Here is a 19,494-nt window from a genome sequence, read left to right on the forward strand (position 1 = left end):
ACTACTTCAGTTACATTGGACAAACACACGTCTGGAGAAAAAGTATAAGAGGAACCAATAAACGTTTTCTGATCTGATCCTTTAAAAAACGAATAGCACATCTCTATAACTTTAGCTCTCTAACTACATGTGTGAGGAAACAAAAATGATGCTCCACTAATGAAATGTATTTTTGTAATAAACCAAAATACACACAGGAACTGAAAGACAAAACGGAAGGAACTCCCAAGGCATTGTGGGAAGAAACCCCACGTATGGATGAGATAAGACAATGATAGTAAATATGAGTTCTAGTAGTCTGCCTGTTTTTCTTTGTGTCAGCATGAGCTCTGATTGGCCACTTGCTCTGCAGTGTGGGCGGTCCTTTTGAGTGGGTGAGATGAAGCCGTTTTCAGTATGAGGAAATGAAAAAAAGGAGAGCGTTGCTACGGTAACAAGGCGGGCCGTGTGCAAAAAACCTTTAGCCGCAAATGGAGGGGGTTATAAAGGGGTCATATTTCAAAGCATCTTAACTTCCATCTTGAGTTGCGTCAAATGCATTATCTGTGTGAGTTTGTGTTCGCAGCATGAAATTGAGATGGGAATATTTTAAGCATGACTGACATAAAAAGACACTGATCCTCAAGGGGCTACAAAAACAGAATATTTAGAATTTTTGCACAGAAAAACAAACGGATAATAAAATAAACATTAATGTTAATAAAAACGCTATATAAAATGTAGCAAATAATTATAATGTGCAAGAATGTTCAAAAGCAATAATCTGTGTGTACATGCTGTGTCTAAATATGGACTAAAACAATCGGACCTCTGGAAAACATTACATGGAAACTGTGCGTCATGTCAAACTTTTATTTCTGTCACTTGAATGCAGATCTACCTTAAATAGGAACATGAAATAATAGCTAGTGACGACTTGACTGAGTATTAAACCAAATGAAGAACTAAAAGACAAGGAAATACGTTTTGTTTATATGGCCAGACATATTTAACATCCAAAAGTCTTGTGGGAAATCTAGCATCATCTAGCATGGCTTCATGCTGCCCCCTTCTGTTACTGTGAGGCTAAACATCTGAATGCGTTTGACCTTCACTCAATCCCAAATTTAACTCATATACAGACATGTATGAGAACTAAAAAAATATGTTTAACTTAAAAAAAGCTGGATGTTTTTTAATATTAGAGGGAGCGCTGTCTGCTGCTAGACATTGTGCTGATTTTGGGGGTTTTAGCATCTCCACGTCCTATAAGCACTGAATCCTTTTTGTGCGAGACCTGAAACAGACCGCAGGAAAATATTGGTGAGCAATTGCCGTCACAATGAGTAAATCACAACAGGAAAGTGTTTAGCTTACATGTCTCCTGATGTGCTGGAGGAGCTCTCCCTGACTCAAAGGTCGATCCTCCTCATCTGTGAGTGAAGAATCCTCAACCTCACTATTGTCCCTGTACGTCAAATAAATATGAGAAACGATTACGATCGGCTTAACAATAATAATCAACAGTGCTGTTTGGGCTTCTTTAAAGGAGTAAGTTCACCTTCAGAAAATTCTGGGATGATTTAATCACCCGCTTGTCATTTCAAACTTGTATGACTTTCTTTCTTGCGAAGAACACAAACGAAGATATTTTGAAGAATGTTGCCTCCCATTCACTTGCATTGGTTACAATAGATGGGAACGAGGGGCTGTGCTGTTCTGTTACCAACATTTTTCAAAATATCTTCTTTTGTGTTCTGCAGAACAAGGAATGCCATACAGATTTGAAATGCAAAGTGGGCGTGTAAAGATGACAGAATTTTCATTTTGAAGGTGAACTACTCTTTTTTAATTGATTAATTTTACCTGTTAATGGAAGGCTGAACGACAGCCACCTGTCTCTCTATCCCTGGGTTCTGACCCAGAAGGAACTGAGCCGTCATCTCCGGGTCGTAATTCTTTTCCAGGTCCTGTTCAGGCATATGATTTATCTGTTGGTCTAACCTGCACCTATATCTTGACACTTTTGACCCTAAACAAATCTAGACACTTTATAAATTCCCTGTTCATATATTGTGTCCCAGAAAAAAATCGTGATAGTGCCGAGAGTCTTTCTGTACCTTAGAGTTTATGAAAGCTTGCATAGCGAGCAGTTCGGTGGCTTTCTGCTCCAGCAGAGCGAGGTAACTCATGATGTTACTGTCTCTGATCCCAGTGGAGGAACCCACCGTATCTTCCACCAGAGTTCGGTCACAGTCAGTTTTACTAAACACACACTCCACCCCTAGAATTACACCAACACATTCAAACCTCAGGTTTGGCTCACTTCTGGCATCTTTTTGCATGGATTAAATATGATAAACATTACTGTTATATGCTAAATCCATGAAATTTTATAAATCCACCAGACTGGAGCTTTCAGTTTTGGGAAGACTGTGGGTGTCAAGGCTTTGCGTTCAATAGTACTACCAACAATGTAACATAAGTTTGTACCTGCTTTAATCTGACCGAGGGTCTTGCTTATATCATCCGCCTGGGCTTCATACTGTTGAGCTTGTGTCTCGCACTCAATCTGTTGATCCTTCACCTGCTCTAAAGCCAATTTATATTCCTGTTCCCGCTTGACACCCTCTAAGCGGAACTGCTCCATCTCTTCCCGAATCTGAAATATATTGTAACTTTCATTTTTGAAGTTATTCAGGTAAAAGAAAATAAATGGGTTTAAAAACCTCTACGGTCGTACTTTGGAGGAGGGACCATGACCATGAAGTAGGATAATACTTTTGGGTGTAAACTGACCTTGTATATTTGTTCTCTAAGTATCTCAGCCTTCGTGTTTTGATCATTCACATAGTTGAAGAGAGCAAATTTTCTGTCCTCAACTGTTAAAAAAACACATTATCAGCTGTATCACTATAACATACCATAACTGATCTGACGCTTATGAATCTTACGTGTCAACTTTTCAAAATTTTGATTTCAACATCATCTTAATAAATAAGCTTTCCATTTATGTATGACTTGTTAGGACATGACGATTTGGCCGTGATACAATTACAGAAAATCTGGAATCTGAGTGTGTCAAAAAATTTAGCAAAATCGTCTTTAAAGTTGTCCTAATGAAGTCCTTAGCATTGCATATTACTCACAAAAATAAAGTTCTGATATATGTACGGTTGTACATTCACAAAATATCTTGATGGAACATGATCTTTACTTTTATTTTTTCTAAATATTTTGGGGATAAAAGGAAAATCTATAATTTTGACCCATACAATGTAATTTTGCTTTTACTAAAAATGTCCTTGTGCTACATAAGACTGATTTTGAGGTCCACGGTCACACATGAGAGCTACAGAAACTGAATGAGTGACAATGATAACACACTGACCAGCCAATGAAAATGTTTGTTCTGTCTTGGTAGACGAGCAAACTAACTGAGATTAAATCTGCACAAAACTCCAAACAAACTCACCTTGAATGAAGTTTGTAACCAACATCTCCAGATCGTTCTCTCCAGTCATTTCCTGAATCTTCTGGAAAACCTCCTCCAGAGTATCCGGTGTCTCTTCACCTGTATCAGTTTTCCTCTGCTCCTTCATCTCTGCCAGCATCACAGTCAGATGTTTAGTCAAGCTGTTTATTGTTTTGCTTTGATTTGAAGCGTAAATCTTATAGTCACGTCATTGAAAATCCATTTTAATACTTATATTTATGCATTTTGCAGATAATTTTATCCAAAGCTACACAACTTTTTAGCAATATGTGTTTTTTCAAGGAATCTAACCCATGACCTCTGCGCTGCTAACACAATACTTTACAGACTGAGCAACAAGAACATCTCTGATTCTTTCTTCTCACCAGTTCTGCGATCATCTTCTAATGTGGTTCGCTCATGACATTTGACATTCATGAACTCTTTGAGTCGCCTTTCGTGAGCGATGACTCTTTCCAGCTCCTTCGTCTCAGACAAGTACTGTACGAGATCCTTCCCGGACATCTCCTTCATCATGCTCATTTCAGCCTGAGCCTCCGCTCTGGACACACACACAATCATGAATTAATGAATAAATGCAATAACATTTCATCCGAATACACGGCTGATGGGACACACCTGATCTTCAGTATTAGTAAAGCATCTTCAGCTCTCAGTGTATCACTCACCTTACATCATAAGCTGTTCTTATCTCCTTACGAATATCCTGCAGTTTCTGATGGAACAACAAGATTTGTGTTCAGATCGTTTTAACCAAAGTCATGCATTAAACCTAAGATGATCAGAATTCTCAAACCTTCTCCAGTTTGCGATGCAGCTGCTGAAATCGGACACGTTCCATGCGAAGGGTTTCGATATCTTCTCTGAGCTGGCTGTTCTTGGTCATCAGCTCATTAAAGCGCACAAGAGCCTGCAGAAACAGAATCACGCAGTTTACTTCCTGTGTGCATCTAGATCATAAACAAACACACCAGCATACTAACATAGTTTTCTCACAGGCAATTGTTATTTCAGGAATAACTTTGTTTGTTCAGGTTAAGGTTTCAGAAGCTGCTCTGCGTTCTCAAAGCACTTTTGTTTAGCTTTTTTTGTTTTGTTGAACTTTTCTTTATATAGTCTTTATATAGATGTGTTTGCATTTATACTGCATAACGTTTGGGTCACAGACTTAAACCAGAACTCCCTTATGGTGATATTGGCACAGAGTCTGAGAGAAACTTGCATCTAAAGCGGCATGCTGTAAATGTATGATTCTGTGTTTACCAGGTTCAGTTTGTTCTCGAGGGTGCGAGAGGCTTTCTGAGCGTGACGGCTCTGAGACGTGAGACGTGGCTCCGAGACCTCTCCTCTCCTCAGTTCTTGCAGCCTTTTCTCCATATTCATGATCTGAACAAAATCCACACAAATTAAGGCAACGATGCTAAAAAAAGTCAGCTCAGACCTTCAAGAATTCTCATGCTGGTTCAGGCAGGTTTATGCTTGTTAGTGCGGGTTTGAAACTAGACATATTTAGGCAGATCCAGACGAATGGATTGATCAAAACTTTATTCCTGGTTAAATTAGTAAAGAATCTTTATTGGTATACTAGAACACCGGCTTACTGAACACAAGCAACCAAAACACAACATATAGCATAGTGTCCCTTTAATCTGCACCTCCTGCTTCAGCTGTGATTGAGTCTGTCTCTCGCTCTCCAGTTGCTCGTCCAGCACGTCACTCCGCTCCAGCAATGTCCTCAGACTCTGAGTGTCTTGACTGTCGCTCTGTCTGCGTGCCTGACACTCGGACACACGCAGACTGCGCAGCAGCTCCTCCTGTTCCTCACGCAGCTTCGAAATCTCCTCCCTGTGCACACAAGAGGAAACAAAATTACACCCAAACACCCATTTTCTAAAATACATATACACTATACTTTTTTAAAGCAGTAGACTTTAGTGATAAACAAAAAGGGCAGTGTGGGCCATGGGTGTATTTGGGTCTGACCTCTGCTTGCGGATAATATGTTCCGACTGCATTTTGTGGGCCTGATGATCAGACTCCATCATACGATACTGTCTCTGCAGCTTTGCCAACTCTGTCTCAGCTGAATGAAAACAAACAGAGGTCAGATACGCTGCTCATTCCTCTAAAGTTGATATTGATGCTGTTATCGTTTGCCTACCAATCCGATCAAAGTCCATGTCATTGCTGTCAGAGAGTGCACTGTTGGCTCTGCCTCGAGGCATGATGATTTATGCAGTAACTGAAAACAAACCTAACATATCATACAAGCTTTTAAAATCAGAAAATGATATATGTAGTTAAAAAACAATATTTCAATTAGATGTATGAATTAGCATATACATTTATTAAATGCGGACAAAATGTTTTAGAGATTTTCAGTGAACTTGTTTTTTCCTTTAAACTCTAAGGGGCGGTTTCCCGGACAGGGATTATTTTAGGACAAGGGTTTAGTTAAATTAGCATATTTAAGTAATTTAAAAAAACATACCTTACAAAAAACATTACGGGTGTGCATCTCGAGACTAAACAACTGCACTAATAATTTTAAAGATGTTTTCGATCAAGACACCTCCAACATTTAAGTAAGTCTGGGACTAGTCTTAAAGTCACCATACAATCAAACAGGACAATTCTAAGTGTTTTAAACAGTGTTGCAGTGATTTTTATAAATGATTTATCCGTGCACACCAATATTTCTTTTAAATTAATTTGCATGTGTAATCTTTAATCAAAAACGTTAAACTCCTCTCCCAATCTCAACAGCAACTCTTCGATACTGCAACAAAAGGCCCAACTTGTCGGCGCCAAGTGGTCCAGTGGACTGTGCGCCTAAATGTTGTGCAGCAGCACTTCCGGCGACCCGAATTTGAATCCCGGCTCGTGGTTCTTTCCTGGCTTCCGATTCCCTCTCTCTCATCCAATAATTTGCTGTCTCACTCTAAAAGATGCAAAAGGCCAAAAAAACACAGGGGCCCAACTTACAACAGGCCCAATTTACAACAACCTAATCAAAAAGGGAAGGGCAAATAAAGTCCCGCCCTACATTTTTTCTAATTTCAGAAGCCGCTTCACTCGGGAACACGTCACGATATGGAAAAGAAGTCAATCGTTACTCCCGTTTCATGGTGACTTTAAGCCCAGTCCGGGAAAGCGCCCCTTTATATCATACTCTATACATCAAAACTGTCATTTATACATATTTGAATAAAAATGTGTAACAGCATATTGAATGAAAATGGCATCTATATCCAATTTAAACAGTATGGCTCGTGTAGATGTTACTGGTTTGCCCAAGAGCTACAGCAAAAATAGGGGCCTAAGTTATTGTTTGACCATTCCACGTGTGTAAAGTTCCGAAGACAATAATACTATTTTTTATACATTATATAAAGTAATCCAAATGGCAAATTCATGTCATTTATGTATATAAATGCCTGCTGTATATTAACTTTAATATGCATTCCTTTATGACCCTCCCGGAAGCGTTTCAAAGCTTGCAAAAGCGCTTTGGCACATGCGCACTGTCTTCTGTCACGTGATTACGTACGCTCCACCTGGCGCCGGTTATTATTTATTTTATTAAGTATTTATTTATTTATTCATATTTTTCCCACGTAACTCCTGGTTGTATTTCTATAAAACCAATGCAACATATTTTCAATTTAATCTATCCCACAATCCACCTGGGGCCGTGGCGTTCGCTCACTTGTCAGTGGTCGTTTTGACAAGTAACGTTAACTACTTGAGCTTACCACGGTAATACCTGGTACATGGGCATTCTTTCGAGTATTTTGGAGAACTATGTTAATGCAATGCTAAATATGTAATACGTCAAAACACAATGTTAGTACAATCTAATGGTATAAAAATTATGAATACGTTATATGTATAAATGACACATCAATAACATATCACTAGTCAACACTATGAACAAATTTTAGTTAAGACCTGGATATAGATAATAAACTTTCATGCACTTTATTTTTGTTAAAAGTTAGATATTGTTAGATAAATAAATCATTTTCACTTGTGTTATCTTACCCTTAACGCTGCTTTTTTCACTCTCCAGGTGGCTGTGTGTTGTTAGCAACGGTTTCTAAGCAAATACTGCTGAACAATCTATAGAGGGCGCCATTTCACAAAACAAGAATGCAAGAGATTGACTTTTTAATTCACCTTTATTTCATTATTTGGATATAAAATGAAACACTTAACAGTTTTATAACGAAACATTAGACATTTATAACTATCAAGATTATTGAATGTCTTGCAATCATTTAATTATTTGCATTAATTCTCATTCACATTTTGTACCACTATAGATCTTTACTGTATAGTAAAGATTCTTCTTAATTAATATACAAATATTAGTACTACTGGGCAATTCTCTGAAAATGTCAACCATACCCAAAAAAAGTAAAAAAAAAGGTTTTTACTATGGTAACACACACATTTTAACATTTGGTGGTTCAAATACCCATGTGAGATCTCTCTTCAAATTTGTTAAACATTTGTTTTATTTTTAGTGCATGATTTTTCATAGTCAGGTAAGGGCCATTTTCAGGATCGTCACATCCATAACGCTACATATTTCTTATAAATGGACACATGAAAATGAATATAAAGTAACTATTTTGTGTTCTATAAAGAGGCATCCCTTCTCCATTCATTGGGTGTTATTACTTCAGGATTGTGCATTTTATTTTAAAGAAATCCTACAAAGTTTATCGTCTCCCAAAAAAAGGCATCCTTTTTTTGTCACAGCATGTTTATTTCCCTTTTTTGAAATATATATTAAATATATTATATATATACGTTTTTTTCAGCAATAAAGTATGAGGGGGCTTTGTTATATGGAACACAAAGCAAAGCTGTATGATAGTAATATAAAATAAGCAATCTTTTTGTGCTTTATTCACTCTGTTGTTGTTTGTTCTGTTGTTGTTTCAGATGGCGTTTCAGATGGCGTTTCAGGTGGATTTTCAGGTGGATTTTCAGGTGAATTTTCAGGTGGAGGGGGCCCTTCTAAAAATGTACGAAAATGATCATCTATGTTGAGTTCAGGCTGTTTGACTAACAGTTGGCATTTAGGGAAAAAATAGGTTGCTATCAAGCCAAAATTACTCCCTAAACTGACTACAGCTTGAGCTACGGATTTATACTTATCATTAAGACTTGTGTATGTGGGGATGAACATCACCCACGTTACACAATAAATCAAGGAGGAGATGGTGATGTCTCTGGCCAGGTTGTATTGACCAGGTGGCTTAAGAGCCATGAAGGTGGACATGAATGATAGCAGTGCCAGCACCACGTTGAAACCAATCATCAAGCCAAAGTTCAACAAGGGCTCCACTGGACATCGCAGAAATCTTGTCACGTAGTTCACCTCCAAACTGGCGACATATTGGGTTAAGGTCGGACCATCCTGGACGTACCAACCGCACAGCCCCGCTTGGACCCCGCTGCAACCCAGAACTACAAACCAGCTAACTCGCTCACGCAGGTTTGACAGGTGATCTGGACATTTTTCTGGGAATTCTGTGACGCAGACAATCTGGCAAGTAAAAGAAGACAATGGATAGACTTTATGAAACATAAATCTCTCATTAAGTGTTTTCAGGAGCGAGTAATTAACATGTATTGAGGCTTGACTGTTCTTCTCAGATTACCTGAATGGAACTGCTGAGGATGACAGAGAGGGCCACTGAGGGAAAGAAGGTGTTCAGGGGCTGCTGTAGGCGGCACGCAATATCGTTCGGCTGACCCAGGAACAGCACCAGACTGGCACATTGTGCTGTTAGGCACAACAATGTAATGCCGCTTAGCGGTCCACCAGCGATTTTCACCATTGAAGTTCCTCTGTTCCTGAAAAAATGAAACCCTACCCATGCGTGTGATGCGAGTAACAAAATTCCTCCAAACATGATTCCTATCGACTCAAAGTGGGCCCAGTCCAGGTATGTATAAACGGGAAAGACGCAATATGTGCTTCGGAAGGTGGACCACTTGCCAACCGGACATAAAGTACACTGGATGTCATCTGCCAGTGAGAAGAAGAGCCAGATAAGGTCAGTCGGCATCATACCGCAGGGAACACTTAAATACATACACATATACACATATTTCATTTGTGTTGCTGCCGTGAAATAGATTTTGTGATAATGCAATGGAAGTCAACAGGGGTTCAGTGTTATGGTTATCAACATCCTTCAAAATATCTTCTTTTTTGTTCCACAAAAGAACACACTCTTTTCAAGAATTTTCATTTTTGGTTGAACTATCACTTTAAGAGTTGGATCATCTTTTGTCCTTTGCTACTTATCTTAAAGACGTGCCGATTTTTTTGGATTGAAAAACAAGAGTCATAGTTTACTCATGTGTGTTTTAGAGTTAGTGCGCTGTGTTCACGCACCTGTTCTGTTGAGATAAGTTCCTTCTTTGCAGTCAATGCAGTCAAAACAGCAGGAGTGAAAACCTTTGACCCTGCGCACCTGTCCTACCTCACAGTTTGAGGAGCAAGTGGATGCTGGCACCTGTTCCAGAAACCGTCCATCAGTAAATGACAGTTATATGATATGCTGGTTCTGTGGCATTTAACAGGAAATGTGAAGCATGAAGGTGCTGTAAGCATGCAATAAATGTCTTTTACCGGACAAAAATTACTAAAATGTCCCAAATTATCATATATGTCTGTTTGCTGTTTCTTTGGTGACTTTCCATCTGTCTTATTGTTTGCGTTTCTGGGACAGCGTGTGCGTTTTTTTTTTTGTCTTGTAGGCCTTTTTCCAGTTTCATTGCTGATTTCAACCGTATAGCATAGCATAGCATCTTTCAGTGTGCACCTCTTTTGAATTCTAATGTCAGAAATTGTAAAACAACTTGCATTGTTTACAGCATTTTTAATATAGAAATATTTTGGTTGTTACAGTTTGTAATGTATGTTGTATTTAATGTGCGGTTCGTACCTTGGAATTTGCAGTGTGCCATTTTATGAGCTGTGTCTGAATCGTGAGGGTCTGATAAAAGTATCCAAGCACCTTAAAGTCGACAGTGCTGCCATTAAAGTTCCATTGCAGTATATCGTAGCCAAAGTTTGGATTACCTTCACTATCAAACTTAAACGGGATCCCTGAAATATTCATGGAAACATTTCGGAGCTTCTGTAACAACTGTAGGAAAGATACGAATTAATATACTTTCCTGTCAGCACTTGACAACGCTCAAATGAACAGGTTTACAGCGAGATTACCTGCCATGGATAGATTTTTTTTGTTTTGGGGTCCACCGCACAATTGCTGGAATTGCATCCAAGCAGGTCATGCAGCGCATGTGCCACACAGTAGACAGCAGTGTAGACGCTGAACGCTGATCGTTGGACTAGATTTATCTCCACCATGCTCACGTTGGCTTGGGTGACTTGGCTGCACGCGGGGCAAGGGTTGTCCAAAGGGGAGACGGAAAGTGGAAGGCTTGTTTCCTCCTTCTCGATTTTTGTGAAGAGCTCACGGACGTAAGGCGTGAAGAGGTCGAGAGGTCTAGTGATGTCTGCGAATGCCAAGACTGTGCCTATAGTGTTGATTCCGGGCAGGCTGGATACACCATCGTTCAGAGCCCACGCTGTGCTCGCCACCCAGACTCCTGTCATGTTACGTTTGATAACCTGGAAAGGTGAAGATCACAAGAATCACTTTGTAGAAATGTCATATACTGTATAGAGTAATGTACATTTTCGTACTATGAGAGTCAAGATCTGTCTGGTTATAAGCATTTTTCAGTGTTCATCAGAGCAAAAACATTTATACAGTTTGGAACAACTCGAAGGTGAGTAAATGATGACAGAAAGTTGACAAGCACCTTTTAAGACTCAATGGTTAGATATTTGCAAAACATAAAGAAATAAAGGGTGAGTAATAATAAGGATTTTGTGGCAAAAAATAATAATCACTACGGGTTCCAGAAGGACATCAGCTAAATATGCTTAATAATAGCAAAGTAAAATAGAGAACAGATACTTAAAAATGTACTGAAGAGAGTAAGAATACTTTGCAACTGTCCACCTATTTTGTTATTGATGATGTTAGAAAGTGTTTCCAAAAAAAGACTTAAATATGGCAAATATGGACCAAATGATCTTTTAATCCTCAAGCGATCACCTTTAGAATTATACTTTTTTTATAGTTGATAACCTCTGACCAGCAGGTATTGCCATATACTTGTTCATCTATTATGGGGCTATTAAACGATGAATCGCGGTTAATCGGATCCATAATAAAGGTTTGTGTTTACATAATATTTGTGCTTGTTAATTTTGTATTTATTAACACAATAACATACACATACATGTAGATATATTTAGGAAATATTAGATATTATATAATATAATTGACCAATTGAAATTATAAATGAACATTTATTCATTTTATGTTTCATATTTTCCTTAAGGATATGCATGTATTTGCATTTTTATAAATATAAAATTAATATGCATAGTACACAGACACATAAACTTTTATTCTGTATGCAATTAATCCCAATTAATCGTTTGACAGCCCTTAATCCATTTCAGTATGTGCCCAGTCTTTAAAAACCTTCGTTTTCAGAATAAATTTCACTATAATTCCAATCTTTGACATGGCTTTACTCAGTCAATAGATATCAAGGTTATATTTTCACTGTATGTTGAATCAAAAAAGCTTTTCACCTCTGTGAAGAAGTCTCTGGCTGGTTTGGGAAGGGAGAAGACCACCACTACTCCTACTTTGGCCTCCACAATGCGATCAAGTATCTCCTTTATCGTTTCCTCTGGGTTGCTGTAGACAGGAATCAAACCTTGATAGGCCACACAGATGGATTCCTCATTGGCCATGCTGGAGAACTGCCGCTGACCCTTCTGACCATACTCATCATCACTGCCTACCACCGACACCCAGTTCCACCCGAACTCTTTGAGAAGCTTCACCATGGCCAGAGCCTGCCAGCGATCGCTGGGCACCGTGCGCATGAAGGATGGAAACGTCTCTTTGTCGCTGAACACGTCGCTGGTGGCTCCATAACTAACCTGCCATGGGACATAATATTACTTCAAGAATTGCTCTGTTGGGAAGATACTTTCTTTGTATTTATTTATATCGAATTGAACTACTTTCTAGTTTATAAATTCCGCTAGCATTGTTTGACACTTTTTGCTATTAAAATTACCATGTCAAACTCCAAATTAAACCTTGGCGACTTACTAGTGGCATTAAGAAAAATCCAATCAGCTTGCCAATGACTGGCACCAGCTCCGAGTTGTTGGGGCCTATGATAGCTGTAACTCGAGGCTTGTAGTCAGTGTAGTTACAGGTGATATCCATTTCCTCTGTTGCTTCCTTTGTGAGAAACTGTAGCACGGGCCATATGACGACAGATGGTTGCTGACAGGAGTCGAAGCTCTCAAAGCCAAGTTTGATTCCGGGGAGAAGATGCTGGTTAGCATTGATCTCGTCCACGCAGTACTTCATCACCAATGAAATTGAAAGACCGTAAGAGTTGATCCTGCAAAAGGGGAGATACATGCTGATTTACAACGAAAGGCAAGTGGAGAAAACTTGTAAACTCAGAATTTTCTAAAAGCTCCGACTTGTTCCACCTGACCGCTGCATTTTATAATTACATTATAAATCTTAATGCATATGTAATGTTATTTGTGTTGTCATCGAAAAGGATCATTCCTAGTCCAAGTGGAACATCAGGGGTTGTAGTTACTGTGACGACGACATGGCATGAATGCATCATTTGATTCTTTAGGCATTTTACCTGTTGCAGTGAATATCATCTGGCTTCACCCGTTCGCTCAAGTTGCTGGTGAGTTCATTAATTGGGAAAATTCCTCCGATGAGAATATCCCCAGGAGATCTGAAAAGACCTGTTGTGATGTTCTCGAACCATGGTGGATTTACACTGATGCCAGATCCCAGAATTACACAGAGCACCATGAGCGTCCCCTCTATAGCCATCCTGCTGAACGACCATCAAATGATAGATAAGTCATTTATATTTAATGTTTGATATTTAACAAACGAAAGTGAAAGAGTTAGACTCACCTCATGTAATTCCAGTTGAAATATTAGCGTGTCTGTTTTGACGTGTCGTTTTTCAGTGTGATTCTCGAAGCCGATAGTGAGAAGAATGGTTCGACGGTCACCATTCGCCACATGTACGTGAATCAAAACCCAACCCTACCCTTGTGAGATTAACTTTCATGTACCAGCCATGTAAATTATGGGTGTTCAGTAAGTTCCATTCAGGCTACTCATGAAAATGTTCTGGCTTCACCTCAATGCTCATGCACGTCTTGAATTGTGTAGTTTGATAATTCACAGCGTAAAACTTTTAAAAAGTAGTACCGTACGTAATTCTTGTGGAATCTTTGAACAGTTTGATGGATGCATTAATTAGAAATGTATTATTTGTGCAATCAACCAGCGTCCAAGTGTTTTATTTTTAGTTGGCCTCCATCAGAATGTTATTTTCCCATTTAAACACATGAATTGAACACATGGTGTATGCTCAAGAATTATAAGTTGAACAAGATGTGCAATGGATATTTGGCAGATTGCGTAATGCATTTATAAAGACCATGTTTAATTTTCATAGGATTTGTTTATGGCTTCAAATCCAAGTGTCCCATGATGAACTTTGGTCTAGCTTTGGGAGATAGAGAATTGCAAAAGAAAACCATCAGGGCCCAAATATACACAGCATAAAGTTATGCTATGATTACCTGATTTCAATTAGTTATATGTGACCAACCCACATTAATAAATAAATGAATAAATTAATAAAACGTTTTTTTTTCTTTACACCTTTTATATTTGTATTATTTAATTTATATTACTGTATATACTTATTTAATACTTGTATTTTGATCAAATGTTTTACTGTATGTGTTTGTGTTGCAGGTTGACACTTGGAGTCATCTACATAGCCTATAATATGGGGTTAAGTTTACTTTGCATAAGTGTAACATCAGATGTAAAATGTCAAAACTGTTGGTCAAATATTTGCATTGAATTTTGACTGTCTTTAATTTGAACGTAAGATGAACTTCAGTCCTTACCGCATGTTTACAAGTGCTTTGCATACATTGGGAGTGACACCCAGAGAAACATATTTCATTTTTGTTGATCTGTCGTTTTGTTTCGTGTCGTTGTTTTCTCAGGATTGTTGTCATTTAATAGAATGACTAAAACCAATCAAATCAAAATGCATTTGTTGTTATTTCACTGTAAATTCAGAAACATTTGAGGGTTCTGCTGGATATAAAAATGTACTTATGTGAATAAATAAAATAAAGCAAAGCTCGGTTTTAGAAGGCGTTAGCAATTATGATTTCCATCTGTTTTAGAAATATTACATTCAACTGCTTGATTGTAATAACTATATCTGTAACCAGCAGGTCAAAACAACGTTTTAAATGAAGAACATCGTCTTCCACAATGGACTGGAAAAAAAGAACAAGTTCTTATATCTGCCTGGAGATATTGATGTCAAATGGTAAAGAACTTTTTTCTTGTCTTCTGTTTGCTTTTTGCTCACTTTATCATTTGTTTTCTAAAGAGAAAGGAGTGTGACTACAGCAGCAGTTATTAACGTAGAAATGTGTCGCAGGTCTGAGGGTCTTGTGGGGCTCGTGAAAAAAAATATAGTTATATGTAAATAATAATAAGCAACTTACCATGTAATCATGCATGGTCTGGATGGCAAAGAAAAGTTTTAAAGGGGAGGCGGCGGCACTCCCTGTGTTTTTTGTCGATTACGTCAAAGACTGAACTTCCCTGTTGAAAAAAACAGCATAAGCTGGTTTGGTATGTTTTGATGCTGGTTTGCTGGTTTGCTGGTTTGTGCCGGTTTAAGCTGGTCATGTGCTGGTTTAAATTGGTCAAATCAGAATCAAAGCAACATAGCGTATGCTGTTTTTTCAACATGGTTGGTAGAAGCAGTCAAGGTTCCCAAAGTGTAAGGATTGAATGACCCACCATCCAGACTTCAGTAAAATATCATAAATAAATATTATTTGTTCCAATCACAATAAACATTTATTAGCTGCCTAAATTGGGAATATTTTAATCGACTTGTTGCTTTTGTTGGACTATACTCACAAGAGCATATATTTAACACACATCATTGCTTTGGCTGTGATGTTCAGATGTGAATGTCAACATAGAGGTTCATTGTCTGTATGGGGATTTACGCCGCACGCTTGGAGAGGAAGCAGCATGTCTTCCTTTGAAGTGTGTGTGTGTTTTGAGCATGTAGGTGGATCATTCTGCCTGCATGCGTAGGAGTGGACGTGCAGGTGTGCGTAGGTGTGGGTATGTGAAAGTGAGGACATCCATGATATGACAGTTCTGCATGTTTACAGTCTGCTTTGTTCTGTGTATTGAACGTTTTTTATGAAATGGCAAAGTAGTAAAGGCCCGTTCACTGTAAATAACTACATTTGCGTCCACACCAGCGGACTATAAAAATAATGTTTTGTTTATTTTAACCCTCGGCTCTGTGGTCCCAGCCACTAAAAGTAATTTAGATGACATGCTACTGATGCTTTCATTTCCATTACCGAACGTCTTTTCTCCAAAATATGACAGCAAAGGCAGGATGCTTGAAGATGTGCTCGTGTCCGGGATGTAAAGCATATATTTCGCTTGTTGACTCAAGCGTTACATTTAATATACCGCTGTAAACACATCGCTTTCGGACCACAACAGTCTTTAATTCTGACATAAAACCTGCATTGCGATGACCAAAAGTCAAACGTTATCTGCCAGAAACTGTCTGACAGTATGTTTAGTCGTTCATCAGCTGGAAAAAAATCGTTCTGAAAGTGATCCCAACGATATCATTCTCTGTATCCTCGCCGTTATAGTTATGGTGTGACTTTCAAAACACTTTTTTTATTGTTATGGTTATATAATGTGAACGGCACTTTGGACTGAACGGTTTCTGTTCGCTCAGTGAGGACGGTATCTTGACGTTTCCAACTTTTTGGCGTTTTGGCTGTTCATGTACACGAAAATTGCATTTTCTTTTGAAAATGGTTGTCAAAGTGCAAGTTGTAAACGATGGCAGTATCGTTTCCGTGTAAACTCTGAAAGCAGCGTTTTCCAAAAACTATAATAGTCTGTAGGCATGCACGAGTAATCCCCAAACAAAAATGGCGGCCTCCATGCTGCTGTGCGGCACGTGCGTTGCAGATGCGTTGCGTCAGTGCAGCGATCGTTTACGCATCGAGTCTATTTTTGCTGTACAGCACGGACGTGATAGCACACGTATCATACTCAATACGAACAGAAATTGACAAATAAATGCAGTTAATTCACCATAAATGCATATAATTGAAATTTACTGCCTTTGTAATTTATGATAATTGTTTAATTAAGCAATAAACCCAAAACAGTTACCAGGAGTTGTAAAAACAATTTATCCGATTCAACCGGATCTGTTCTGCATACGTGTTGCTCTACGCACCGCATACGTACTAAACACGGAGCATGTGTGTCCGGGCCGTTACACACTACTACAACCAGCGGAGACTGTGTCTGGTTTCGGAAGGCTGCGTCCTCCGGAGGTCTCATTTGAAGCCTGTTAGGTCGAGGCTGTTTACAAGTGTTTAGTGATTTTTATACGTTTTAAAACGGCAAAGGCACATTTTTGGGGTATTGTTTAGGGTAGAAAGTAACCAACTTTTACCTCATAAATCATGTAGAAATCATTTTAATTTATTTGACAGGTTACAGTGCAACGTGTTGTCATAGTAACATGTTTCCTGTTTCCTTTTCTGCCAGTGTGTCCTACGAAGGATGTCTCGTTACTTCATCATTTAGAGAGGATGATACCTCTGGAGGACACAAGGACGCAGCCTTTGAAAACGAGACACAGCAATTGTATTTATATACACACTACCATAAACACACATACACGCCATGTATTAAAAGCGCTTTCGATTAAAACAGTGTATGCGCAAGCACGTAGGTTTTTTAGTGTTTATTCATTTCATATTTCACTTCATTTATTTATATAGCACAATTAAAAACACCAGGCGTTGACCAAAGTGCTTTATATATAAGACAAAACACATACAATAAAAAATAACCACAAAAAATTATTGCATGAGAATTTCCTTCCCTTTTATCCCGCTTACCACCGATTTATTGCTATTTTGCCTGGTTTATATAAATAAAAGTGACTTTTTAATCCCGCTTGCCTTCCTTTATGGAAAACCATAAACAAAGGACAGGAAAGAATGTTTATTTAATCATTTCATTGGGTCTGCGAAACCAGGTCATGCTTTTCCCATTTGTCCACAGCCTTTTAGTTACCACTTACCAGCCCAGATGTTTCATCATTATGCATCACAGCGCCACCGCATACAAAACACTTCTGCATTTATTACACTTTATATATTTTATCAACAGAGATCTTCGTTGGTGTAAACATGATATTAAATACACATAAACTAATTTATTATTAATTAATGCATTAGCTAAAAACAAACAATACTTTTACAGCATTTATTAATCTTAAATCATGTCGATTTCAGCATTGCGTTTTTAGAAATACAAGTTCTATCTGTTAATGTTGTGATCAAACGCGAACAATTGTAATGGCATTGACTTCTATTAACAATTAATATAAAATGCTAAAAACTTGTTTATATAAGCTAAAGCAACTACTTATGTAAAAGGAATAGTTTTTCATTCACTCACCCTTTTGTCATTTCAAACCTGCAACTTTCTTTCTCCAACAGAACACAAAAGAAGATATTTTGAAGAAAGTTGTCCATACAATATAAGTGATTGGTGAAATGTTTGGTGACCAGCTTTCTTTAAAATATCTTCTTTTGTGTACTGCAGATGAAAGTAAGTCATACAGGTTTAGGGTAAGGAAAAGATCACAGAAATGTCATTTTTTGGGAATTATCCCTTTAAAGAATAAAACCTTATTTAGGAAGATTTGTCGTATTCACACAGAATTGATATCCACACATTTTTGCACATTCTTTGTTTCTCCAAGTTGTTTATTAATAATATTTGATCATGTTTTTTTATTATCCACAACATGTCACATCAGTAACACGTTTTACTTTATTTTCCTAGAGAGGGCCACTAGGTGTCAGGAATGTGCCTACAAATCAGCATGCAGAGAATGTGGGCAGAGGATGCTTCAATGCAGGTGTGTCCTGATGTGCCCTGTTTGCATAATGAAACAACCGGTTAACAGCATACTGATACATTCAGCTCCAGACAACAAAACACACAAAGTAACAAAGTTTAATGAGGTCATTGTAAGTTCATTGTTGTAACCCGATTCCGGGCATTTGGGACAGATCCACACATGTACAGCGACACTCACCGAGAGGATGTGTGTGGGTGGACACGGATGACCTCGACTCCGTGGATGGGTACACACTGTAGCCAAAGCGTGTTTGGACAGCTGATGTCATGTATAAATGTACCTGTTTTCAGAGAACAGAGATGTAAGCGGTTACGAGACTGCTTGTGCTATCAGCAGACCATTACTCTGTCAACATGCGCGTTGGGTTTGTTCCACTGTGACTGAGATTTCACTGCTTGTGTAAGAATGTCCTGCTTGGGTCTGCAGCTTGTTTTGTGTTTGTAGATCACAAAAAGCATCGCGACAGCATCATTTTAAGATGTTAGATAAGGTGCACGGATGCAATATCGGAAACTGTATGTGAACTTTTGGGGAATCCTGATGTGTCTCCTGACGAAAGATCTTACATCTTGATGTCTTGTTTTGTTAAGCCTTCATTTGTTATAGGTAACCCCCCTTTCACCAAATCGTTAATATTTTGTGCTCTCCCTCTCATTCTCGCTGGCTCACTCTCTCTGTCTCCCCCCGTGAATGGTTGGATTGGTCCGGCTCTAATCTCCATCAGTATACTCAGAGAACACTGGGCCCGTTGTCAACACGCTGGCTAGATCCACCACAGCCAGTGACAAATGATTAAC

The 19,494-nt window shown here is 38.5% G+C and overlaps 2 protein-coding genes across 6 annotated transcripts; both read right to left on the reverse strand.

Annotated features, from left to right (window-relative positions):
• Window positions 1-838: 838 nt before the first annotated feature.
• odad1 (outer dynein arm docking complex subunit 1) lies at window positions 839-7,562 on the reverse strand. Of its 4 annotated transcripts, none has more exons than XM_056734131.1 (16): window positions 7,520-7,558; window positions 6,274-6,416; window positions 5,637-5,717; window positions 5,459-5,558; window positions 5,131-5,320; window positions 4,739-4,861; window positions 4,272-4,385; window positions 4,144-4,190; window positions 3,841-4,016; window positions 3,455-3,583; window positions 2,779-2,861; window positions 2,473-2,641; window positions 2,100-2,263; window positions 1,846-1,949; window positions 1,357-1,447; window positions 839-1,276 (listed from the first exon to the last, which is right to left on the reverse strand). In XM_056734131.1, the coding sequence occupies exons 3-16, from the start codon at window positions 5,698-5,700 to the stop codon at window positions 1,181-1,183; spliced, it is 1,650 nt and encodes a 549-aa protein (XP_056590109.1). In that variant the 5' UTR covers window positions 5,701-5,717; window positions 6,274-6,416; window positions 7,520-7,558; the 3' UTR covers window positions 839-1,180. The 4 variants fall into 4 exon arrangements, with proteins under 4 accessions (XP_056590109.1, XP_056590108.1, XP_056590105.1 ...); XM_056734130.1 differs by having other exon boundaries at window positions 5,637-5,729; XM_056734127.1 differs by lacking the exon at window positions 6,274-6,416 and having other exon boundaries at window positions 7,520-7,562.
• A 273-nt stretch (window positions 7,563-7,835) lies between these two features.
• LOC130409915 (taste receptor type 1 member 3) lies at window positions 7,836-14,423 on the reverse strand. Of its 2 annotated transcripts, none has more exons than XM_056734126.1 (9): window positions 13,564-14,423; window positions 13,277-13,477; window positions 12,715-13,015; window positions 12,183-12,539; window positions 10,731-11,141; window positions 10,447-10,650; window positions 9,894-10,014; window positions 9,151-9,521; window positions 7,836-9,035 (listed from the first exon to the last, which is right to left on the reverse strand). In XM_056734126.1, the coding sequence occupies exons 1-9, from the start codon at window positions 13,566-13,568 to the stop codon at window positions 8,394-8,396; spliced, it is 2,613 nt and encodes an 870-aa protein (XP_056590104.1). In that variant the 5' UTR covers window positions 13,569-14,423; the 3' UTR covers window positions 7,836-8,393. The 2 variants fall into 2 exon arrangements, with proteins under 2 accessions (XP_056590104.1, XP_056590103.1); XM_056734125.1 differs by having other exon boundaries at window positions 13,277-13,480.
• Between the last annotated feature and the right edge of the window lie 5,071 nt (window positions 14,424-19,494).

The sequence above is a fragment of the Triplophysa dalaica genome, chromosome 21 (genome assembly GCF_015846415.1).
Source record: "Triplophysa dalaica isolate WHDGS20190420 chromosome 21, ASM1584641v1, whole genome shotgun sequence".
Classification (NCBI taxonomy): domain Eukaryota; kingdom Metazoa; phylum Chordata; class Actinopteri; order Cypriniformes; family Nemacheilidae; genus Triplophysa; species Triplophysa dalaica.